General features: G+C 41.8%; 2 protein-coding genes across 3 annotated transcripts; one reads left to right on the top strand and one right to left on the bottom strand.

The window, feature by feature from the left end:
- The first annotated feature begins 161 nt into the window (after positions 1-161).
- Positions 162-11,052, top strand: LOC137789405 (target of myb1 like 2 membrane trafficking protein). 2 transcript variants are annotated; one of them, XM_068582957.1, is made up of 15 exons: positions 162-255; positions 697-781; positions 1,529-1,607; positions 1,873-2,022; positions 3,125-3,259; positions 3,629-3,775; positions 4,453-4,569; positions 4,769-4,902; positions 5,077-5,128; positions 7,032-7,200; positions 7,628-7,754; positions 8,031-8,106; positions 9,038-9,097; positions 9,932-9,968; positions 10,107-11,052. In XM_068582957.1, the coding sequence occupies exons 1-15, from the start codon at positions 204-206 to the stop codon at positions 10,253-10,255; spliced, it is 1,569 nt and encodes a 522-aa protein (XP_068439058.1). In that variant the 5' UTR covers positions 162-203; the 3' UTR covers positions 10,256-11,052. The 2 variants fall into 2 exon arrangements, with proteins under 2 accessions (XP_068439058.1, XP_068439060.1); XM_068582959.1 differs by lacking the exon at positions 9,038-9,097.
- A 9,012-nt stretch (positions 11,053-20,064) lies between these two features.
- On the bottom strand, positions 20,065-22,073 carry foxl3 (forkhead box L3). Its single transcript, XM_068583975.1, has 3 exons — positions 21,932-22,073; positions 20,741-20,909; positions 20,065-20,523 (listed from the first exon to the last, which is right to left on the bottom strand). Exons 1-3 carry the CDS (start codon positions 22,036-22,038, stop codon positions 20,065-20,067), a joined length of 735 nt encoding a protein of 244 aa, XP_068440076.1. The 5' UTR covers positions 22,039-22,073.
- Positions 22,074-25,290: the final 3,217 nt, after the last annotated feature.

Genomic DNA, 25,290 nt, shown 5'->3' with positions numbered 1-25,290 from the left:
GTTCGAGTTATATTGATGCAACCTTTGATGCCTTTTTATTTACAATCGTCCAACTCTCACGACGCAGGTTCGAGCTGTCCAATCACGCCAAAGGTCAGGATTTCTCGGCCAATTACTTTGCGGCGAAGGCGGGACTTCTACAACGTTTCCCTCATGTTCGATCGTCATCAACCCATGGACTGACTTGTTTGTTGTCGAGCAAGATGGAGTTCCTTTTGGGAAATCCTTACAGTACCCCTGTGGGGCATTGCATTGGTATGTAACCAAATGTTTAGGACGCGACACCGCTTGAAGAATAGCCGCGTGTGTCCCGGAAATGTATAAAATGTTGTGCGGTCGTCATTTACGTGCTCGCTATACCTTTAATCATGCTAACCTCCCTGAATGAGTGCTTACAGCTGGACCGTTAGCCGCCTAGCTAAGTGGTAGCTTCGGTAACATCTCTTGTCACTTTGTTCGCAGTGCATAACGAACCAAAGGTCTATTTTTTGCCATTGTCCATGTTTAGGTCAGTGCTAAAAAAAACAAAACATGTACATGTGCTGAAGTCGTAAAGGGTGACTGCTACGCTGACTGATAGTAACTGACGTCAACGGTTAGCTAGCCGCCAGACACCGTCTTATGGTCGGTGTGCTGTCTTTTACTCACACATCTTTATTAGGTTCTTCTCTCAATTGAATACTTGTGTCTTTCCAGAGAGAGCCACCGATGGCTCCCTGCAAAATGAAGACTGGACTCTTAACATGGAAATATGTGACATCATTAATGAAACAGAGGATGGGTGAGTACCGAGTGGAAAACACAATGCATGTCCATATGTTATTGATTAACCCTCTTATGTGCACTGGCTCGATTGTGTCTTCTTTGCTCCTGTGCAGATCACATTATGCATTGCAAGAGCAAGATATATTGTCGGAGTCTATCTTTTTCCCTCTTTTTTTAATCTGTCATACTGAGAGAAGATGCCTAGCTCTGGTTGTGTAAGGTGGATTGAAGAAAGGCCTCATTTGTTATCTCATTCCTCCATCAACCTTGCACTGTATGTTTGAGCTGGTGTGTGACGTCCAGGTCTTGTTTGATTAGTGGGTCATAAACTGCCTTGGGTGGGTCTAACCCGATGCATTGCACGGTATATCAGTGGCCTCTAAAAAATAGCTCTTGACTCACCATTTGTCTTCTCTGTGTGGAATGTAAATGGTGTTAAACATAATCGGCTTTGAGGCTGATTTGTTCTGTTAGTAGTGGTCAAAGAATTTTCAAGTTAATAATTAGTCCCTGAAAATAAAGCGACCACTTTGTAAATGCAGAGGTGTGATAAGTCAAAGAATCATTGACATGTACCTGTACCTGCTGTTCTGCTTTTTGCAGTTTGTGACCATCGTTCTTGCATTCAAAATGCCCCGAAAGACCGCCGTCATTTAGTCACGTCGGTCAACTTGATAAATGTGTTTATTCGGCTTGGAATTACTTCATCAAACCATTTAATAGCTGTGAGAATTCAAAACTATATGTCTATGTGTGTGTGTAGCCCAAAGGATGCAATTAGAGCGGTGAAGAAGAGGCTGAATGGCAACAGGAACTATAAGGAAGTGATGTTGACTTTAACGGTGAGTTAAAAGTGAACAAGACAGCAGCTACTTTACAGCCATTTACATGCTGTCAAGTATGTAAATTTAGTTATGCATGTTGTCTTGTCCTCCTATTGTCACAGTCTATGTAATGTAATATGTAATGTTTCATTATGTACAATCAGCATTTACAGATAGTTTAAAACGTGTCCTATCTATTTCTGATTTGCAAAACTTAAGCTGCCTGCAACCGGATTTGACTAACAGTTCAAAGTGACAGTGATTTCTTCTCTGCTTTCATCAGGTCCTGGAGACGGGTGTAAAGAACTGTGGCCATCGTTTTCATGCTTTGGTTACTAGCAGGGACTTTGTTGATGGCGTGCTTGTTAAAATAATCTCCCCTAAAAACAATCCGCCAACAATCGTTCAAGACAAAGTACTTGCCCTGATCCAGGTAAGGTAATAGGGAAACGCTATTGTGTCTTGTTATATAAACATAATGTCATAAGCCTAATAGGTTATTGGCATTAAAGTTATTAAATCTTTAAATTTGATTTTTAGGGCTGTACATCACTGGGACAGAACTGTGTGTTTTGTATTTGAGTCAGTTAGTGAGAGGTGAAGTGGGGTTAGCAGTGTATGCGTTTAGTAAAGTATGTGTGGGTGTGTTAGACTCCAAAAGGTGTCCTGTCATCCCCAGGCAGAGCCCCGGGTAAAGTACAGTGTCTCCGGGGCTTCAGCCAGGAGCAGCTCTAGTTACCTGTCACAGCTCGGGTAACGCTGCTAAACTCACGTGGGCTGCTCCTATTTCCACTAAGTAAACCATGTGACAGCATGAATCCTGGATGTGGGGGGTGCATTGTTTATTGTTCGTCTAGTCATTAGCTAGGTAATCCGTGTGTGTGGGAAAATGTTTCAAAAAGCACTTCTTTTACACAACAGCACGAGTATTGTTGATGTTTTGTTTAGTAAGATGTGTAATCCCCGGCTGGGCAGCAGACTGCGGTTGTGTTGAGCTCCATAACAACCAACTCCCAGTAGTTGAGGTGTGCACCTTGTTGTAAAAGTGAGCATTGGGTGCACAGTTAATAGTCCTAACAACACTAACGTAATTCTACGTTGATAAATTACTCTTACCATCCTCGATCAGAGTATTGGATTCGTAATCTGTTTTTATTTTGGCTTCAGACTTGAACCAAATGAACAGAGCTGTTGTGGAAATGAGAATTTTAGATCAAACTGGCTTTCAGTTTGAATATAGATATATACTTAGAGATATAGAACACCCTCAAAGTCCTTTTTTAATATCTTTTCATGATTTTGAGCACTTGTAATGGGTTTTGACCCATTTAGCTGTAACCTTCCCGCTGGTGAGAAAGGGGAGCCTGGAGCTTTGTGGTTTTCTGGCTGAATGTATTCAGGGCAGACTCAAAGAAATGATCAGAGAGCGGGCCTCTTTACCATTCTCGCATCCCTTGCTTTGTTTGCGCATCTATTCAGTCTCCCTCTCTTTCTGTAGAACTCTTTTCACTCTTTTCTTCCTGTGCCTTCTACAGGCGTGGGCCGATGCGTTCAGGAGCAGTCCAGACCTTACGGGTGTGGTCCAAATCTATGAGGAGCTCAAGAGGAAAGGCATTGAGTTCCCCATGTCAGAGCTGGAGACCCTGTCACCGATACACACCCCTCATCGGGTAGGTGGCGTCATACTAATGAAAGTGCCGTTTTGTTCTAAATGAACACGTAACTTTGAATATCCAAGTTTGCGCATCATGTCCCTGACACCATGTCCCAGCTCCCCAATTAATACGGCACACTGCGCAGATCTGAGCATTTTTCGGGTGCCCCGTTTCTATTTATTCCTGGACGGATACCAGCTGAATAATGATGTTGGGATGAAGGTTTATCTTTATGAATCCTCCTTGTCTATATTTTTAATACCCACTTGAGTTGTTGACAGCCCTACTGAGCAGCTTAAATGCGTAAAATGTTTCTGCGCAAGCACAAAGTGTAATGTGATTATCTTCCTAGGTAATTTGTCAGTCTTTCTCTCTTGCTTCCAGTTGGCTTCTGCTCCAGAGGGCGACTCCACCCTCCATAAGTTCAGCACCCCTCCTCAACCCCCACCACAGGCTGTCCCACCGGCCTACATTACCCCTCAGGTCCCCAACATTCATGCCTCTGGATCCATCAATCCTACACCTGAACAGGTACAGTGCTACTCCCAAAACACACTAGTTTACATTTGTACTCTCTCTGGAGCAACCTGCAGTTCCCTTACAAGAGAACAGACTCCTACATGTTCTGGTTTTCTTCTTTTGGTGCCATGAAGATTCAAAATGACGTATGTCGGCACCTGTCCTAAAAAGACCAAACTAAATTATATAACACTGCAGAGTTGAATACGCTGCAGCAAACACAGTTGTTTCTATGCCGGAAGCCAATGGTTCCCAATCATGTCATGGTTGCCTCCGTTAAGCTTGTATTCATACTACTGCCATTTGGAGTGGCAGAAACTGGATGTTTCAACAGTTAAATTATTACTCCTAGATAACTATTTCAATTGTTTATTCACTAACTGTTTATGTGTAACTTTTTAGCTAGTTATTTTTTTTAATGTTCTGTTGCTTTGCTGTGTAGTTTTAATGCACTCTCTGTTCAACACATCAGTTGTGTTCCAGTGGTAGCTAATGTGTTATGTTAATTTATTAAAGTTCAGCATTGTTTCTCTGTTTATGGTCCTTCTTCGCACACTTTTATTCAAATATCTTCTTTTTTTTTTTTATAAGCTTTCCACGTACCCCTCAAATGCACCACTATTGGCTTTAACATTAAATATTCTTAATAATATACTAACTGATGAGATGAATTCAACTCTGACACACAGATTTGCCGGCTGCGCAGTGAGCTGGACGTTGTTCGTGGAAACACTAAAGTGATGTCGGAGATGTTGACTGAGATGGTCCCAGGACAGGAGGATGCTTCAGACTATGAGTTGCTACAGGCAAGGATCTCTCTGTCTGTCTGTCTGTCTGTCTGTCTGTCTGTCTGTCTGTCTGTCTGTCTGTCTGAGTGCATTTGTGTATCTTTAAATATAAAATGCAACTAGTATTTTTAGTTGAAGATACATGTATAAAGCATTACTGACAGTAGCCTGAGACCACTATGAAATACGTGTGTATGTGTACATCCTGTGTGTTTAGGAGCTTAACAGGACTTGTAGATCCATGCAGCAGAGGATAATGGAGCTCATCTCCTGTGTTTCCAATGAGACGGTGACTGAGGAGCTGCTGCATGTCAACGATGACCTGAATAACATTTTCCTGCGCTACGAAAGGTTTGAACACACAGGGGGGAAAAAAAGCATTATTGTACTTACTCCTTTAGGAGGTTTAAAACCAAAGTATGCATATCGAAACGTTATTGTATGTTTGCACGGATCTGGTGAGGTAAACTCTTGGGAGATTTTGTGTTTTTATTTTATGATGTCCTTTCTTGATGTTTGTCTTAGGTATGAGAGGTTTAGGTCTGGGAGGTCCTCGGCTCAGAGTGCCAACAATGGGGTGAGTCGGCAGTTGGTAACTAACGTTCGGATCGCTCGTAAATATCCTGGATTACCTGTCTGAGACTTCTAAGCTAGTTATTCCATGTCGTGATGTTTATATTTTTGCTCACGTTTTTCTCACCCTCTGACCTTTCAGTGTCAGTACTGTGGACTTGCATGTCAAGTGTTGTTATCTGTCAGTTACCTATCAGTGATTTACCAGATCCACATGCCTAATTAAATGGAAATCAATAATGAAGACGTGCATGCATTAACTTTCATTACGAAATGCAAAGCAAATATTATTTCTTCAAATGTTTATTATTCATTTTGAATATTCTGTCTACTGTCAGTGCAGACCTGTTGAATTTAAGTCTTGTCCAGCAGGGGGAAACATTGGCTGTGACAACTCAGTAGTCGGTGCAAAGCACAGTCATTGCGTTTTAGTACTCAGATTGTATTTTATAGATCACTAGTGTTGTCCAGGCCAGAGTGAAATGCAATCAAGAGTCCAGTCAGTTTGGAGCAGTGGTTCATGCCCAAAAGGTGCTTTGGGATTAAACGGCCACGACACCTAACTGCATTGTTAAAAGGCTGGTTTCAGCATCCGATGGAAGTCATTGTTTTGTGTTACTTTCATTTGCCTGTTTTTTATTTTACAAACAATCCTACTTTTTCTGATCATCTTCCATTTATCATGCTTTGGCACATCTGTACGGAAATATATTCCTGCCTCGCAATGTTCCCTCGACTTCACACACTGCACATCATATACCTGCAACTGCTTCCAGTAGAAGTCTCTCTGTCTTCATCCATTTTTTTTTTACGTTTCCTTTGGTTTCCATCTCGTTCTTGCATGTAAAGATTCATAGTTTCTCAGTTATACAACAAAATCCGCTCAAACCAAAAACATTGCCAGGAATCTGAAAAGCATGGGCCACGGATACTTTGTTGGAACATACTTACCCCGTCATTGGGTTTCCAGTTAATCAGGCATGCTATATCTTCCGTAGATATCATGCCATTACAGTGTGTCCCTGCACAGGCATGTTTATGGTATTCACTGTCTCTTCCTTTCTGTTCTTTTCTGTTCTTCTGTTTCTGTGGCTAGCTGAGACAGGCAAGTATGAAAATATTGTCAAACTCCCTAAATGACCAGACGACTCTTGAAACATGGCTGAATAATATGGGTCCTTGCCTCCACCACTATCTGTCACCCCCATATGGCATGTTTTGACTATGCAGCCCCAGACAGCTAATGAGATGATGAAACCTGGAGGCAGACTGACAGTGACATGAGCGATAAGATGGCACTAAGGGAGCGTGTCCCAAGAATCACTGTCATGTTGCGTTTGCATTACCTCAAACACTCAGGGTTTGGGACTTGCAAAAGGCTCTTAGTATATTTATTCCTCTAGAGCCCAAATATTCAATATTCCCTCCTCTCTCCCTGCTGTATTCCTACCTTCTTAAGGGGATTGTTTTTCCTTCTAGATAACAGCACTTGTATTGCTATTCACAACACTAACCCCACATAGAAAAGGTAAATGTCTCTAATGAAGACCAGTATTCCTGAATCCCCTTAAGAAACAGGTTTTTTAAACAGTTATTTAATTTTCTGCTATCCTCAGTGACAGACATTTTCAGGCTCTCCTGAAGCTAGCCTACATGTTTTCCATGATGGTACTTGAACCATGGTTTAATTTGACTTCTTTTCTTCTACTTTTACTTCTATTTCAACCCCAATGTTTTTTTTCTAGACACAGTCAAGGAACTTAATATGCTATATAACCGTGCCTTTTTCTTCGACTTCCACAAAAGGATTTGTTTTGTTGCTCAAGTGCCAGAAACCCTAAATCCTTCAGTTAGCTTCCACACGATAGCAACAGCTTTAGTGTTTCTCATCTGTTCTTCTTCACCAGGTCTTGAGTGAGGCTACAGAGGACAACCTCATAGACCTCGGCCCGGGTTCTCCAGCGGTGGTCAGCAACATGCAGAACGCTGCCCCGAGCAGCTTGCCTCCCGCCGTCACGGCCCACGCGGGAAGGCCCTCCTCCCCGGCCACCTTGGCCTCTCGCCTGGCCGTCCTCGGTGCGTATACCCCGCCTCCGCCATTAACCAAGCGCTAATTTTGAATAGAGACTTCATCTGAAAACAGGAGAGTTTACAGGACACTGGATTAGAGGAGGTTCAACACCTTAAGAGATTCCTCTATTTGACCTTGTTACTGAGAGTTAGCTAGAAGAGAGTTTTAATGCTAAGCTAACTCTTGGCTCTTGTGCCATAGTTAATGCACAGATATCAGAGTGGTATTGATCTTACTGTGTAAATCTTGGCAAGTAAGTGAATAAAAGTCATTCCTTTAATCACTGCACCACTGCTGTTAATTTATCCCCAGGTGTTTTTTTTCTTCTTTGGAGAGTAGACTATTAAATGGTGGAATAGTGACTATTCCATTTACTTTGTTTAAGCAGTGCAGTTGTGTTTTTGGACAATGGAGTGTATTCTTTCCCTCCAGACGTGGGCGCTGACAGTGTAAGCAGTACCTTGAGCTCTCTGTCTAGCTGTAAGCCTCCTCCGGGCCAGGATGACTTTGACGTGTTTGCGCAGACGAGGACGGGAGCTCTGCCTGAAACACACAAGAGGTAAGGACGCTTTCCAAATGAATCGGGGAAATCTACTGTGCATCAATTTTTATGCACCAGAATGTACCGTTCGTGCCGTTTTTCGATGCAGTTTGTAGATGATTTTTCAGATCTTACATTAATTAATTAAGATTAATTGAATATCAACATTGTTGTAGATCACTTTACTGTCCATCAGTTTATCAACTAATTGTTTCAGCTCTGTTTATATTATCAATTTCCCATAAATGAGACAAAACAGGATTCTAAAAGCCAATTTTCTACCTCTTGTCTCAGCCCGTCAGTAGAAGACAGCAACACCTCTGACGGCCTTCCTCCCACTCTGGATGTCCAACAGCCGACTGCAGGAGCGGTGAGTCTCAGTGACACAGGCTTTGATCTCCAGTGTGGGGCTTTAATTCTCAGTCTGTGTTTTCATAACCACTCCAAAAAAACATTTGAGTGTGTGTTTGTGCGCGCGCCATGCAACTGCATGCTTTAGCCGGTGCTGCTGGATGCTAATAATTGCTCAGTTAGTTAACAAAATAAGAAAACAGGGTTTGAAACTTTTCTTTGGACCGTATGTTTTTGTCGATTTGTGACTCTAACCCAGCATGTAGTTCTCACAGCAATCTTTTCTCAGCAGTTTTGTTTGTTTGTTTTTTGCTCAGTGTGGCTCTCAACATGTCTCCGGTGTACTTTAATTTTTAGGGATCCTCGCTGCTACCCATTCTCTGCTGCTGTTTTTCATGCATTACTAACACAAGACAAATATTTTGTCTTGTCGGTTGTAGTTCGTCTTAACTCTACTTTCACACTTGGCGCTACTGAACTGTGCAGCAGGAGAGGCAATGAATGGCTGTCAAATGTTGCTAATCGGTTGGTTCGATGTGCTCTCTGGGTTATTGACTGTGTGAAACAGTCAAATTTAAAAGATAAACTTGGTGGTAACTGGCCGTCGCTGTGCTGTAAGATATGCTGTTGCCTGCTACATTCATCTTCATTGCCTTTAACCTGGAGTCCCGTCTTAATCGGCTGTTGTGCTGTGGTTTCTCCTGCATGTCGGTGTGACTCAGTCATGATCATGACTCTGTGCGATGTGCCACGCCACATTGAGCTCCATTCCATGTCTTTTATTTATTTTCCTCACAATACTTTCTTAAGTTGCATTTGAGTTGACGCTGAAGTTCATTTAAGTCATATTTTCTGTTGTGTTTGGGGCGGGATTTTTTTTATTATTTCTTTCTTTTGTGGCACCGCTGCCCTCCGGCCACCTGTTGCGATCTCGCCGCTGCCCCCCGCAGGGCGTCGGAGGCCAGTCCTCTGTCATGGATGACATAGAGGAGTGGCTGTGTACTGATGTGGTGAGCCCATCATGATTTATTATTTCTGCCTGCAGTTCTCTTTCTCCCCTTCACTGTACTTTTTCACTCTGTTTCATCCCTTTATCTTCAAAGCCAGGAAGTAACCCATTCCTTTAACATTACATTTCCTCACCTTTTGGCCAATCACACACTTACATCCTTGTTCACTTCAAGTTACTAACACTGTGTTATGGGGACAAACTGACCGGACTAAATCCGGTGTAAAATCAGCATGAAGTTTTGAAATGCAGACACATGTTGCACAGCATTCTGGGTTGTGAATGACATGCTTCAGCTCAACAGTCAGGGATAAAGTTTCTTCTCCTGCGTGAGATTTTTAGTTGTAGCTGCCGGTCAAATAGTTTATTTTACCATAACTTGTCCCTAAGTCTATACTCTTTTAATGTTTAGAAAGGAATGTGTACTTGTGTGTTTGTAGCTGAGAATAAGCAGCAAAGCATAACAGTCATGCTCATTTTACACACTTTTATGAGATGGCGTTGCATCTTTGAGTGGTCACATCCAGCTGTTTTGGTTGGGAAATAACTGGTGGAGTTATTATGATCTTCGTGCTATTTTCTATGAATGGGCATCAATAGAAATCTATCATGTCAAATGCTCTGCTCAATTTTGGTTTAGTGGTAATGTCGGGTAAGTGGCTTGTTGTTATATAATGAAACTGAGTTTTATTAAAAGAGTGTGCGTTTCCGGTGTGTGGTGATTTTGTGCACGGGATCCAAACCTAACTTGGTTTGCGGTGGTTTGCAATAGATTGGGTTCAACTTTGAGTCAACTCCCAGATGTGACAGTGTTGTCTTTGCTTTTTCTCACCAGAAAGGGGATGAAGGTGAAGAAGGTGTAACAAGTGAAGGTATGTCATACATCTTTTTTTCTCAAATTTTTCCATCTGTTGATTTCCTGCTCTGTATTCAGCTACATCTTATCCACATCAACACTAAAATTCACATTCTCGTCCTCCTTTTTTTTTTCCTTTTCAATGATCCAACAGAGTTCGACAAATTCCTCGAGGAGAGAGCCAAAGCTGCAGAGATGGTGCCCAGCTTACCGTCGCCCCCCAGTGGTGAGCCGGGTGCAGCGCAGGGAACCCCCAACCGCAAGAAGCCAGAGAGGCCGGAGGACGCTTTGTTCGCCATGTAGACCTTGATCTTCCTCTGCTTTGACCTCTGATCCCCCAGCCGAAGACCCGAGCAGCCGAGCAGCATCACCCGAGGACAGACTGACACTAAAATACATCCTCAGCCGTTAGGATCCAACACTTTTTCATTCACACTACAGATTTGTAAATGCTCTCCTTTTTATGAAAAAGGAATTATTCATGCTCTCCGTTTAATTTCTCACAAGAAAGGGGAAACCAAACAAATGGCCTATTTTGATCGCGCCACCAGACGATGGATCTTACCGCACAAGATGACTCGTGTCAGAGACTAAGAGGCAGCCGGCGTTTTCCTTCTTGTTTCAGCGTGCAGAATCTCCCTCCAGAGCCGCAGAGCTTCATGTTGCAGCTAATCCTCAAGAAGAGAGTTTTATAAAAGAGTTCCGCTTATTAGTAGGAAATCAATTTCTTACCCAAAGCCCTCGAAGCATGCATTAACACCACCATTATTGATCTTTTACGTTTTTAATATTAGCAAAAGCCCCCGACAGAAACGTTATGGTAGTTATTGCGGAAATGCCCGTCACAGGCAGCAGTACCGCGGTGCAAGTCAGTTGAATTGTAAATCTGTAAATGACAAACGTCAAGTTTATTAGTTATGTGTATATTTAAGCTGCAGAGAAAGATGTTGATTTAATGTAGATTTGTTTTTATTTTTTTTGAAAAGGCTTTATCTTCTGGCTGCTTTGACAATAGGGATGTAACTCACTGTGGTTTTTCACAAGTAAAAGGGAATCGTACACATCTGATCTACAAAAACTAATTTAAAAGGAATAAGAAGGAAGGATAGTTTTTGTGATTGGCATAATTGCGCACAACGTCAAAAACTGCATCCTCACCCTCCTCTGAATCACATCTTGTGTATATTTCTCTGACAAACTTAACCACAGTTGTTGTCGTCAAGATCATTTTGCTGAGATTTTATTCACCTGAAGCTGCTGATGGGATTTTTGCAGGTAGTTAATTCCATCTGCTAAAAAAAAAAAAAAAATGCTGTGTAATTATCCGTTTTTAACAGAGCACACAGGCCTTGTTGAGTTCACAGGGAGTGCTCTGGTTACTTTGAACAGAATCCCAGTCGGTGGGTCCTACTGGTCGTACGCTGTTATTGTGAGTCTTCACTCACCGTAGGTTTTAACTCCATTTTGAGTAAATTGTGTTCTGTATGATTTCGGACCAAAATTCTGCTTTCTTCTGGACGCGGAAGAAAGTTTCTTGGGTAATTGGGTTGTTGGTACATAATCGGGTCCTGTCTTTGACTCTGAATTCACAGCTTAATGTCCAGGCATGTAATGAGAATGCAATATCACACTACAGAAGCTGTTGGCGCATTATATCTGTGTTCTCCCCCCTCCTCCATTTCTTTATGCTGACATCTTAAAAGGCCTGACCTTTTCAACATGACATTTGTTTTCAGCAATGAGCTGGCTGCAGACATAGTGCTACAAATGAGACATTTTACTCTCTCGACACTAATACATGCAACACGTTACACAATCACGACGAGCTTAAAACAAGCGTGCACTTTGACAGCCGCATTACCTTTCAACCTGTACTGTAATCAGCTTAACACTTAAACCAGATGTAATTAATGAGAACCGTTTGGAAATATTTGAGCTGAAGTGTAGAAATAATTTATTCAGAACTATTTTTCTTCTTCATCAGATCAGTATTTTAAATTGTTTTATTGTGCGAAATAAAAAAAGGGGAAATGTTAAGGGACAGAATGAAGAATTGTCATAATGGCGTGCGTTTTAGTGTTTTTTTTTTCTTTTGTTAATGGAGTTCAGATTTTCCTTTTTCTACATTGCTGCTGGCTAATGTATTTTATGTGTCATGGTTCTCTTGGTTCTATGGATATTCTTCTTGTTTGTATCTGTTCATACAGTAAAAATATGGACTTATAATTGAGGCCCATCACTGATTCATAGCTGTAAGAGAACCACACGAGTTCTCCCATTTATCTCATGAAGGATTCATATTTGAATAGTTTCACTCTGACGTATTAGCACATGGCAAAACAGATTAAGTTTAACTTGACCACGTTTCAACAAATCATCAATATTGCACATTTTGAATGGACAACCTCTCCTTCTGTTTCCTTGTTTTGGTGTTCAGAGTGTGTGTGTGTGTGTGTGTGTGTGTGTGTGTGTGTGTGTGTGTGTGTGTGTGTGTGTGTGTGTGTGTGTGTGTGTGTGTCAGCTGTTCTGTAACGCAGAAACCTTTTATCTCAGTTGATTAACAAAATAAAAAGAAGCCTACAAATGTGTGTTTTAAAGAATACATGTTGTTGCTATCCTGTTTGCTATCGACCTGGTTTATATCCGTGTGAGCTCTGTCGGTGATTTGTAACTGAATCTCAGCGTACCCCAGACTCTGCCAGTCATCTCTGTTCTGCAGAGGAACAATGACTTTCTTTGTACGTCACTGGATGCTATGAATAGAGATGCTGATAAGCGAGGCTGTGCTGTGTGACTGCTTCTTTCCTGAGTTGCCTCATCTCCCATTTCTCTTTGTGTTTGACTTATGCATGAACTCTAATAAAACATTAGCAGTGTGTCCAGCACTCTCGCCGTTTTGTCTTTTTATTTCCGCGGCCTTCCTGTAGAACGTTATTTTCCTCACAACTCTGTGCTGCCGCCGCTCCAGTCCTCTCCTTGGCATACCGTCCCTCGCCTGGCTTCTTCTTCAGATGGTAATGGCTGAAGCTGACCTGCAGTAAACCCTCCCTGGAGGCCCGTGGGCCCCACACCAGGGGCTTCCCCATTGGTCGTCAGGCATCGCCTCATCCCACAACATGGCCCCACACATTCAGCCTCGGCCACTGGAGCGTTTTCCCGGTCAAAAGAAAAAAGAGGGCTGTGTCTGTCGGACAGTAGACTGGAACACACCAGTGCACGGGATCCCAGTTTGACTCAACGTGCTGGTTTCACTCCAGAATAATCTCTTTAAAATCACATGGCACAAAAGCGCTCGTGGATTTCTCTTCAAGAGGTAAATGGATGCTTTTATGTTTTCAAGTTAATCACTAAAAGGAAATTCTGAATGAAATGTTTATTTTTAGGTGTGTGTGTGTGTGTCAGTGTGTGTGAGACCACGACTGTTGATAGTGAGTCAGTGATGCAGAGTCAAATCTAACCTCAAAGCTGCTGAATTTCAACATGTTGCTCCTATCTTGGCATCACATTAACTAGCATAGCATCTGTTGCAGAGGCCTGAGTGTGTGGAGCTGTCGGACCAAACAGCAGAAACATAGAGCATCAGCTTTTACTCTCCTCTAGCCCACAAGCAGCTGGATAGCGACCCCCGGTGGTCGGCCTACAGAGACCGACCACACGCGTGTTGAAATTGAATGGATCACGAGAAGCCGTCCTCCTGAATCCTCAATGGCTTCATCTCCCAGAAGAGAACTACTTGCAGAACGGAGCAGGAATCACCGCAACAACCTTCGGATCGACCATCACCCGGATGTTCCCAGTGAGGGCGCAAATGCTGTCCAGAGCTGTGGTGCATTGTAGTTGCATTGCATGTTCTGCTGACAGTGCAATGGATCTGCTCTGCAACACAGAACTTGATCACACGACAACTCCACCATGAGCACCAAGAAGAAGGATCAAAGCGTCGTCCGGTGTTGTTCAACTGGCATTTGTCACCTGGAATAAGAAGCCATCGAAATGTGTAAATGCTATTTAGAGAATATTCAAGTGTAGTCTGTTTGTGTGTAATGCATTCTGACGATGACAAACAAATGTCTTAATCTGAGGATGGATGTCAGCTGGTGCTTAAACCCTGAGGCCACAGGGCTCCCGTATCATTTTGATATGTTTAAATAAATGTACACAATCACAAACTGTTTAAAATTCCCCTGAAACTTCTCACTTTTATTTAACATTTTCAGATTTGACAACAGGAGTTGTGCCTGTAATCTGCAGAGTACATCATATTACATTATATATTTACTGTAAGGAAATTCAGTGGTATTTAAAACAATTATATTATGGTATTATTTAGCCCTGGTTAGTGTATATGGCAAATGGTCTTTTTACTCCACCACATTTATTTGCTAACTCTACTTGTGATTATAAAATGATCATTATCATACAAGGTATTTCAAAGCTTTACCACCTGTAAGATTAAAGTGATGAACACAATAATGCATCAGTATTTGTAATTTAATGATTTAATGGACTGCATGGCCCCTTTTAAAGGGATTGGGTGGCTATAAGGCATGATTAACCTTTCAATGACACCTTGTATTCGCGTTTAGAGGAGTGGAAAACTAACTGAGGAACACAGGTGGAAACAAGTGTGGATCTCTCTTCCCTTTAAGGCAATTCAGGCTACAACTATGGCATTATTAATCTTTTATATTTAAAGTGTGTGTATTTTTAATGTGAAGGCCACACGTAAGGACAACAAATGGAAATGAAATGAAATAAAAGATCATTTCTTCGTGCCTACACTGTTTTGTGTTTCATTAAATAAAAGGTTGCAGGCGGACTGATGTTTATAGGATCAATGCAGCTTTCAGGTTTGTACAAATCATTTTCTATTGTATTCATAAAGATTATACAATTCTCCCATTGACTGTGTATAATAAGTGGATGTCGTCGTCGTGACGTCACTTATTGGTTTATCGGCGGCCGTTTTGAATCCTCAAGTTCGGCATTTTGTACATCCACCATCTTGGATTTTGTTCGTCCGCATAATTTACCAAACGTATATCAAGCTGCATTGAAGAAGACTTGAAACTATAGTCACAGTGACCATAAACTCATGTTCACGATGTCTACTGAGATAATAAATCAAGAAGTTTCTCGTTGTCCTCCATACAACCAGACCTCTTTTTGCAACCACAGTCGCCCCCTGATGGCGAGTAGCAGAAATGAAAGTTTAAGGCACTTCCACATTTGCTTCACTCGTCAGAACCGTAAGTCCACACCTGAAATCTCCTCTTTTCAGGTTCCTTCCTGTGTCTTCCTCTTCTCTTTTGTGTTTTTACAGATAAAACTGCCAACTTCTAGGTGCTTAATGCCGCCTACCATTCCAAAATATGTGCAGGATAGTCTACATTAATCTGTAATACCCTTTTTATTGTCAATGCTAACTTTAAATCTATCTATGACTTATGAAAGTGTATTGTTGTATCACTGTCAGATGTGTTGCAGACTTACATTAAATGTGTTGTCGATGGAGGCACCTGCTGGTAAGAACCCTTTTGTGATGTCATCATCTTTCACAGCTTTAGGTATGCGGCATCAATGGATGACGTCTGGGAGGAAGAGGAACGTTAAACAGACAATCTGAGATGAACTGTGCTGAAGCTCTGTGGTGGTCCCAGCTGCGTTATGTTGAATATTAAAAGCATGCAACATATTTTAAATGCACTGGTCTCTTGAGCTCTGTTGTGAGCTTCTTGAACATTCATGTAAAAAACTATAATATGGTCTAATAGACGCGGGCATCCAGTCCATTCAGATCATTTGAATTTGAATTTACACTAATTGAGAATATCTTTGATAATCTGATGTCCAGAACTTCTGATGCTGAAATGATGACAGACCATTTAGGGAGCGTGTTGCTCGTCTCTGTTAGTGCTCACACATGAGTTGTTAGAGGAGCAGCAGGCTGGAGGAGATGATGTCATCCAGGTGAGGAGTTGCACCTGAACAACACTACTGTGCGTACACAGCTGGAAACAGTCACATTACATGTTTTGTTTCATAGTTGAATGATTTTGGGTCTATAATGTACTTTTTTTTTTTTGCATCTACATCCCCCAGAAAACACTGGATAACACTTATAGTATGCCATGAAGGAATCATAATACACTTGTGGAAAAAGTCATACAAAATGTCACAGCATACTATCAGCTTGCGGCTTATATTGTTTAGAAAAGTTAAGTTGGTTTGGGATGGAGACGCTGCCATCAGATTGCATTTTCATTTGAACACCAAAAGAACGTAATGACATTGAAATGTAAACGCAAAATCCTGTTTGGCTTATTGCATTTTAATATTGTCCACTGTAAAGCAACGCAGAACATTGAGCACCAACCACTATTTAATGTTCAAATAGTTAAAACAAATCTTTTTAAAATGTATTTTAATGATATTAATGGAAAGGTTGCATTGTTTGTATAACATTGTGATTCAATTTTCAAGTCTGAATTAACATTTTTAATATTACCCTTTGAAAATGAAATATTAAATAGATTTTCCATTTTAATTTCACATGTGGTCAAAGAGCCTGTTTAGCTCTCATTCCAGTGACAATTTGATTACTGCAATTAAACTTCCTGACTCAAAAAACACATACAAGGAACAATTGTGTGCTATTGTGGAATTGCATTTCTTTTTCGAGTTTATCATTTTAATAAAGTCCCCTCCGGGCTTCCATACGGTGGGTCAAAGGATCTAACCGCGACCCTCGAGCAACGGGACCTTTCCTGAAACTTCACCACGTGTGGAGTGTTTATTAAATGAGAACTGACAAATTTAAACAGATTTCTGGCAGATTCCTGAGTTATATTTCCATTTGAATGTCAAGCCTTTTTTTTTTATTATTAAATTGACTATTTTCTATTTTTTTTCTGGAAAAAGCACTTCTGGTATTCCTCGCAGGGACATCCCTCTGACAGGCAAAATGTAAACACGTCCACCAACTGCCATTGATTGACACGCCGCGTTGATTTACTCATTACCAAACACACACACACACACACACACACACACACACACACACACACTTGAAGCCATTTTCAAATAATAGCACGTTCCTGCCTTAAAGTGCATGCAGGCTGTATACCTGCAGGTGTGTGTGTGTGTGTGTGTGTGTGTGTGTATCACAGCCTCGAGCTACTTCCCTGTTCTTCATTAGCTGCTAGCTGGTACTGTCTTTGCAGTGAGGATCACTCCTTCAACCACAGAGGGAGAAAACGCAAAGTAAACACTAATATGTATCTTCATCCCCTCCACAGCCTCGGTGCAATCTGATCGCTAAACAAGCTTAAACAAGATTAAATGACCTAATTGTGTTTATGATTTACTTTATATTAACGTTGCAGATCAATGATTTCCCATTTTCCTTCACCGTGCCACTCTGCTGTTTCTCGCCGTGAGCTGCTCATTTTACCTGGCAGCGTAATGAAGTCTCAAACTAAATAAATTCCCGCACGCCGAAATGAGAAATAGAATTGCACATAATTATGAACAAAATGTGAGGAGCATTAACGAGGAATGAAACCAAACGGATGAATTTAGAAGAGTTATTTAATAGAGGCCATTCATTGGGACAATGCGCCAGTAGCTACAGTTTCATATATTCCCCGACAACATGATATGTGCATTGACTTTTCGGGCCTGACTGGTGCCTTGCTTTCTCTTTAGCTGCCTCAAAAGACCCGCGTAGCCTCGGAGCACTTTATGCTAAGTTAATTTACCCAAATATATCCGCGGCATCATGGCAGCAGCGGCCCCCGCTATTCAACATCAACAACTTTGTTAATGGAAACTTGCTGATCCATAAACATTTGTGCAGCCGCAGACGTTTGCTGGGGGGCAGTTCACACATGAATGTTAAAAAGCCACAGATCGATGAGGGGCATTTGCAAAGGAGGCATAAGGTGTGTTTAATTATAATTGCGTCGGGAGGTGTGTGTGTGTTTGTTGGGGGAGGTGTTGCTCTTAAGGCTTCGGCAGGGGCCTCTATATTTAAATAAGGTCACATCTCGGCCTCACCTTGCAAGTGTTATGCTATATTAAATGCCACTCATGTTAAGTGCGTTGAAACCCTCCTCTGATGTAGTCAAGACATAATATAAAGGTTAAATTGAAAAATGTCCCTTCAACGGCACGGGGACACGCTATGATTGATCTCTCTTGTACGGGCAGGGAAAGGTTTGCCAGACCTCTTTTAAGTGTGTGCGGATACAGTGCGCGATATTAACAAGGGCTGGATTAGAATTTAAGTGTCAGTCAATCAGGATCTCAAAAGGTCAATAAAAAATATTCACAAAATGTTTGCAAAAGGTGTGTGTGTGTGTGTGTGAAACAAACGCTCAGTCAGAAGAGGACTACTTTATGTTTTTACATCGGACATGTCCTCCTAGCACAGCACAGGTGTCACTGATATTAAAATGTTCAATCCCAATCTGCCAGCGCTTGGCCCAGATCCACACGGCATATCATTCTGTTCACGTTCTTATATATGTAATGACGCCGGTGTGTTTGCAATGGAAAAGTGAAAAGATGGCATGAACTCAAACGAGACAGTAACTACAGTTTGGGCTCGTGCTGTTGAAGTCATTCTCTCACAACGCACAAAGGAAATGGAGAAGTTACTCTGCAGGATAACAAATAAGTGCGTGGTGGTGGTATCTAAAAGAAACATTGAGCATTCCATGCTAATGTCTCAAGTATTGACTATTTACTGGTTATTATACGGTGTTAGTACAAAAATCGGAGGGGAAAACAACCTGTTCATGGTGCTTTATGTACAAGCAATGGCAGTCAAACTCAAACTTTAGAACGACAATCAATTAGACTTAATGTAAAGACGGCAACATGTTTTTGTTGTTGTTTCCTGAGGGCTTCCTCGTACGGTATCACCACAATAGATGTTTCTTTGTGTGTTGCAGTGTGGGAGCGTTGACTACAACAGTCCAATCAATGAACTTTTTAGATTGCGTCCAGACTGATTTGAATATCCGAAAATCATGGAGCGTGGGGTTGTGACCAAAGTGCTCTCTTTGTTTAATCTAATTTGCAGTGATATATTGTAAAGTCAAACACTCTTCAAACGGTATACTTTGACGATTAGTTTGCATTATATACAGTACTGTATGGAATGTGTATGTTTTATGCATTTAGGATATGCAAACAGTGAGTCAGCACTTCTGGATCTGAAGCAGCTAAATACAATTCAGTCATCATTAATATTAATATTTACAGCTCGGTTTTGATACTGTGACATGTCAAAAGGTCTTGTCTTTCTTCAGCATTGTACTCATCTGCTGGAGGAAGAAAGAGGAGGAAAGAGGAGGAAAGAGGAGGATGTGGGCGTGGCTTAGTGACCTCAGAAGTGCTTAGGAAGCCAATCATCATTTAATATGTAACTTACAAAGTTCCTCCAACACACTTTTCAGTGAAGGATTGATTCTGGATCTTTCAAAGCGCGAGAAGGAATTTATGTAATTTTCTTCATTTAATAACATTTTTTTTTTTACAAGGGAATACATATTTCTTTTGTTTTATCTTTATCAGACAAAAAGAGCACGTGTATACTGACTGTAAGTCTTCAACATGTCTGGATGTTTGAAACAACAAGGTTTGTATTGATGAACTCATTTGTCGTGACATTCACCAACAAAAAAAGACCGAACGTGCCAATAATGAGAAACTACATAACTTATATTTAGATTTCATAGGCAGCATTGTCTTTTTCTGACACGTCTTATTTGTGCGCATGACTCCTGTGTACATACATATAGAGGATACTGTAAACCTAGTCTATGTCCCCGTACAGTATAATGACAATATGAATACTGTACTGTGTTGTTCACATTTCATATTTTTGATGAATTCTTAGTCAGCATGATGCTTTCTTTGAACTTTTCCTACATGTAGAATCCATCCCACAATACTGTACCTCTATACTTTGCGCCTCATTTACATTTTCAAGTTAGTCAAATCCCTTCTGTGGAGTTTCTTCTCTGACTTTGATGTCCTTACAGTACGTCCCAGGTATGGACACAGACGACAGAGAGAGAAAAGGTTTAGTCTCTCCTCTCCTCTTACAGAGTCCAGAAGTGCAGGTTCAGGTGCTGGGGCTCCAGGACATGTATGGGAGGCCCCGTGGGCCCTATGTGAACGGGGCCGTGGGAGGATCTGGACCCGGGCAGGGGTGGATCCGGAGTGGATAGGATGTAGTCAATGCTGAACTTGATCTCTGACTCGGGTTTCCCATGCGGGGGGTTTGGGACGTGGTGGTTTGGCCTCGGCCTCTCAGGGTTCAAAGGGCACACAGTGGAGTCGGGTTCGGGCCGCCGAGCTGCGGCTACGTGCTGGTTGCTGTGGCTCTCCAACGGGTGGAAAGGGGTTTCTTTTGAATCCCGGAAGCCGATTTTCATGTTCCTTCTGCGCCGGCGCCGCCGGAAATTGCCGTTTTCAAACAGGTCGAGCATTGACTCACAGCCGCTGGCGAAAGTCCAGTAGTTTCCCTTTCCTTTCTCGTTGCCCTCCGTACGAGGAACCTGCGGGAAATATGAAGAATCCTGAACCACGACTTAAAATACCACACAAACAATACTACAAAGAGAAAGAAACACGCCGTTACTGCGAGGGAAAGGACACAACTGGAGCCATTTCCTCTCCTGCTTCATGCTACTTGGACATAGTACATCTTTTAAACCCAATAATTCATGAAAAGTTTGCTTTCACAGGCAACATTTCCCAGTGTCCCCTGCTCACCTTGATGAAGCAGCTGTTGAGCGACAGGTTGTGCCGGATGGAGTTCTGCCAGGCTCTCTGGTTGGAGCGGTAGTAAGGGAACCTCTTCATGATGAACTCGTAGATGCCCGACAGAGTGACCCGCTGCTCGGGACTCTGCTGGATGGCCATGGCGATCAGAGCTATGTAGCTGACACACAGACACACACTCTGGTCACGCAACACGCCGCGGTACGTTGAGCAAAGATAGACGCGTGATGAAGGCGCAAGATCTTTGTGTTTTGTTGACATGCGTGTGTAAAAATTCTACTACTAAGTTCTACTAATTGTTTTTTTTAGTATGTACCATTCCCTTTGCTACAAACTCGTCCTAACAATTAGATGGAGGCAAAATTTAGACATTACGAATTTGCACTGTTATTATAGCAAATCAAAATATATTTTGTGAGTTATATGTTGCATGAAAAATATGTATTCCTTTTGTTTGAAAGAAGACGTGTCTCAAATGTACAGTTTAATGTGTCAAATCCAATAACAGAAATCTGAATGACTCATTTGTGTTCTGTGCTGGTTGTGCGACATCAATCACAAAGAGTTTACACAAAAGACATCTCATGCGTCGCTCTGATCATCAGTCCAGCACCTGTATGAGCAACCCTCATGTATTCTCATAAACTAATAAAACAAGGTGATATTATGGAGAAGCAGTGTGGATGGGATGAAAGGTTTTGAAGTCTATTTTTAGATGAATTCAAACACAGTTTAAACAACAAATTAAACTGTTGTATTAAACATATCGTTACATTTATATGATGTGAGAAATCATGAAACTAAATGAAGAAGAAAAAAATCTACTAAAAATTGAGATAACAGAATCTATACACCGAAGGGAAATTATGACACATTATATCTAACTATGCCTACGATATATTTGTGATTAGTTATATATTTTTAGAACAACTGTATTATACAGAATACAGGCCTGCATTGTATTTAATGATCAACTGAACGAGGTTTCACTAAACAAACTTTTTGTATTGCCCAGTATGTCAAAGGTATGACAGAAATATAAAAAAAACACTTTTAAAAACAATAAAAACATGTCTCTATATACAATTTAAAGCCTACTAAATGTGTATGACACACTAGTAGCCAAAGTGACATAAAAAGCTTTTTCAAAGTTACATAAAGTAAAAAGAAAACGCTCCATACCTGTACGCGGGTCTACACATTTTCTTCTCCTCGTCTGTGCTGGAGGAGGGATATCCGTCCCCATCGTAGTTAAAACAGTTGAAGGGGTAGTTGGAGTTATCGAACATTTCTACACTTTGAGGACTCGGACGTGGGATCCAAACTGTTTGTCTCATCTGACTCTCCTGGTCGAAGCCCAGCAGCAACACCTCGTCCTGCTGCTCTGCTGTGCCACCATGCTCTGCTCAGCCAGCTGACACTGAGCTGTGCTGATGACGGCCGCCTCCAGCCCCCCTCCTCTCCACAGCGTCCCAGCTGCTTCCCAGCAGCGGCTGCAGGTCTGAGGACGCGGGGCCACCCCTCTACGCGCTTTGACCTCTTTGTTCTGGTCTCGTTTTCAGATTTGAGAGTCACAAATTCGGTCATTTTATCGCCAGCACTGCACACGTTTTAGGATTTCCAACTCAGGGCCAATCGGAAAACTGGAGATGGCCTCGTTTAAAATAACCTTTAATGTGTGTGCAGACAGTACAACACAGTTTTTAAAGCCCCTAATACACTGAAGACTTAAACTTACATGAATTGCATTTAAATCGTTGCATCAATTAAAATAAGTTAAATATAGCCCACAAAAAGTAGGACATCATTCAAATAATATTTAATATCGTAGATGCAATGTCTGTTTTGTTTCTGACGGTGATTCATTCTCTTATCTTAATAACAACTATTTTTCCCGAATTAAAATTTGAGTCTATAGAGTTACAAGCATGCTAACGTGGGAAGTTTCCCCTCTGAAGAGTAAAAATGTGAAGTCCATGAAACAGGAAATGCTTGAATGCAGAGGCAGCAGGCTTCAGTGCATCAAAACGACCCGCGGGCGGCTCCATGCTATAGCTGGTAGGCTTGGCAGGCCGAGCAGGATACTTTGATCCCTTTCGTATTTGTATTTTCAGCAGCAACAACTCTGGGCCGTATGTTTGCCCTTGTTGAGCAATACGTGTAAGCTAGCTTTGGTCAGATTTCAGACCTCGGTCCAAATCAGACAAATTCCATTTTTCTATTCCACGCGTTCTTCTTTCTGGTCAAAAACCTGCCGCTTTCATTACCCACAATGCAACTGGACTGAAGCCAGTTCTGTTGGGGATTTGTCAAACTCTCAGCTGCTAATGTCGCCTCGAGCCACCGGCCTCAAGCAGAGATGAGGAGGTCGGGTTAGCTCCCTTCTTCCTAACTCCTCACCTCCTCCTTATTTACTCCCACACTTGTAGTCTTTAGTCACGACAAGCTCTCACTCAAGTGACATCACTTGAGGCCAGGTGTCAGATTTTCACACATGCAGCAGGAAACCTTGTAAAACGACTGACATGTGGACTTAGCCCTTTAACTTCACCTCGACTAAGCTAGCCCAGGCGCTCTCACAGTAGCAGCCTGGCTGTCAACGTGCTGGACAAACGGCTCCTCTCCCCCACCGCCACATCCAGAGGGATTCTGGGTGGTCCACTGGGCCAGCAGGCCGCCTTCATGTTTTATTTTGCCTCTTTTATAGCCTAATCTCTCTAACTGTACTTAAAACAGCAATCCCCAAACCAACAAACAAGATCCTTTGCATCTTTGTTTTCTTTTTCTCTTCGTTAACTCTTTGGGCAGTGTGTGTGTGTGTGTGTGTGTGTGTGTGTGTGTGTGTGTGTGTGTGTGTGTGTGTGTGTGTGTGTGTGTGTGTGTGTCCACTCTGGCAGACGTTTAGTCAACAACGGGAAGTTTTGTAGATGTTATCTATAATGCTCTATAATGGCCATAAATTGTTTCCGTGTCTATGAAACAGGGGATGTGTATTTTGAAGGGATCCAAACGATGCAATTGGAGGTCTCTCGTGAGGCGACAGAGGCCGGGAAAACAGCCCGAGGTCTAGCGGGCCTGTGTGTGTGGCCCCGCTGGTGCAGGAGGAGCCTATAGGCGCTATATTCTCCATTATTCTGACTAATGAAGCAGTTAAAAGGTCAACGCAGTGCTCAATTTTAGGTGCAGGCCCACATGTTTTTTTAAATGTCTTCATGAAAAACTACATTATGAAGCATGAAACATAATCTGGATTGATATCAGTTGTCTCTGAGTCTGTCTGGATGTTTTATAACGATGGGTTTCTTTTTTTTAAGTACATTCAGGTAGCTTACTTCAGTATAATTTTCAAAATCCCCCAAAAAGTAATAATCTTTTCCAGCTTTTTATTTAATTTATAGGAACATACAGTCAAATTAATATTTCACAGCTAAAGCTTACTTTACAAAAATATTTAAATTACCAAAAAATGACAAGTTTATAAAATATGATGTATTTGTTTGATTCAACTAGTCAGCAGTTGTAAGATACAATTTGCGCAACAATGACCAACTACAACTAAATTCTGTTGACGGCCTGGAAAAAAAATCAATATATTAATATAACAAATAAAACACTTACAGTGGTTCATTTTTCAAGTACATTTAATACTGAAAACTATCTGTTTTACATTTTTTTTTCTTAAATGAAAGTATTTGATTACTTTCAACCCCGCAGTCTACATCCTTCGGGTAATATGCTCCATCGTCTGCTTTATAAACCGAACCGCAAAGCAACATAATTGACTTCATTGAACATGTCGCTACTTTAGTGCTTAAATGACCATTAAACTGTTCACTCCAGACAAGAAAAACAGCTCTTTTTTTGTGCAAAAACTGTAAATAGAGCAACCGAGAGAAGCCGTGTAGAGGAGAAGAGGAGGTCACCGTATCAGGTTGGTCTGAACTGAGATCAGATAAGCACCACATGACTCACTCCCATGACGAGGCTTCCTCTGGCGTCCTGTCTGCGGCCTGCTGCCGTGATTACAGCCCTTAGTTCTCCTCTGGTCACTCTCTGTCCCTCTGATGGTTGTCTCAGACTTCCTCCATGCATAGCTCTGTAGGCCTGTATGTGTGTGTGTGTGTGTGTGTGTGTGTGTGTGTGTGTGTGTGTGTGTGTGTGTACATGCATTTATGTAAACCAGCCAAGTAGCTTTTCCGGGGGCTGTTCTGTGAGGAAAGGTTATCAAAACACACCGGTGCAGTGGGAACAGTAAACATGCTGCACACACAGCTGGGGCTGAAGGCCGTTTTCCTTTGCACTGCGCCGAGCAGACATCTTCGCTGCCTCCATGTACTGTCCAGTAACAATGGCTCATATTGGGACTCTGATTTACACGAGCGACCGGACGTCATTTTATTCTTTGTCAAATTCTTTGAAGATCCCTTTTACATCAAAAGGGGAAAAGTTAACTTTGAATTTGAGTTCATGGCGTTTATACGCAGGATTTTGTGACATTGCAACAAGTTTGGCGTCAATTCAAGGTCCAGTTTGCGAGTGTG

Source organism: Clinocottus analis, unplaced genomic scaffold (genome assembly GCF_023055335.1).
Source record: "Clinocottus analis isolate CAN_PGR_092001 unplaced genomic scaffold, fCliAna1.0.p SCAF_19, whole genome shotgun sequence".
Lineage (NCBI taxonomy): Eukaryota > Metazoa > Chordata > Actinopteri > Perciformes > Cottidae > Clinocottus > Clinocottus analis.
The sequence above is the reverse complement of the archived record's forward strand: the minus strand, read 5'-3'. Positions and strand labels throughout refer to the sequence as shown.

What these genes read in the sequence shown, in the direction of transcription:
- foxl3 (XM_068583975.1), bottom strand. Translation starts at nt 22,038, where the DNA reads ATGTTCGATAACTCCAACTACCCCTTCAACTGTTTTAACTACGATGGG. An exon ending in ATGTGTAGACCCGCGTACAG is followed by an intron (nt 20,910 to 21,931) that starts GTATGGAGCGTT and finishes TCTGTGTGTCAG; the next exon opens with CTACATAGCTCTGATCGCCA. An exon ending in TCAACAGCTGCTTCATCAAG is followed by an intron (nt 20,524 to 20,740) that starts GTGAGCAGGGGA and finishes TATTTCCCGCAG; the next exon opens with GTTCCTCGTACGGAGGGCAA.
- LOC137789405 (XM_068582957.1), top strand. Translation starts at nt 204, where the DNA reads ATGGAGTTCCTTTTGGGAAATCCTTACAGTACCCCTGTGGGGCATTGC. An exon ending in CCCTGTGGGGCATTGCATTG is followed by an intron (nt 256 to 696) that starts GTATGTAACCAA and finishes GTGTCTTTCCAG; the next exon opens with AGAGAGCCACCGATGGCTCC. An exon ending in AAGTACTTGCCCTGATCCAG is followed by an intron (nt 2,023 to 3,124) that starts GTAAGGTAATAG and finishes TGCCTTCTACAG; the next exon opens with GCGTGGGCCGATGCGTTCAG.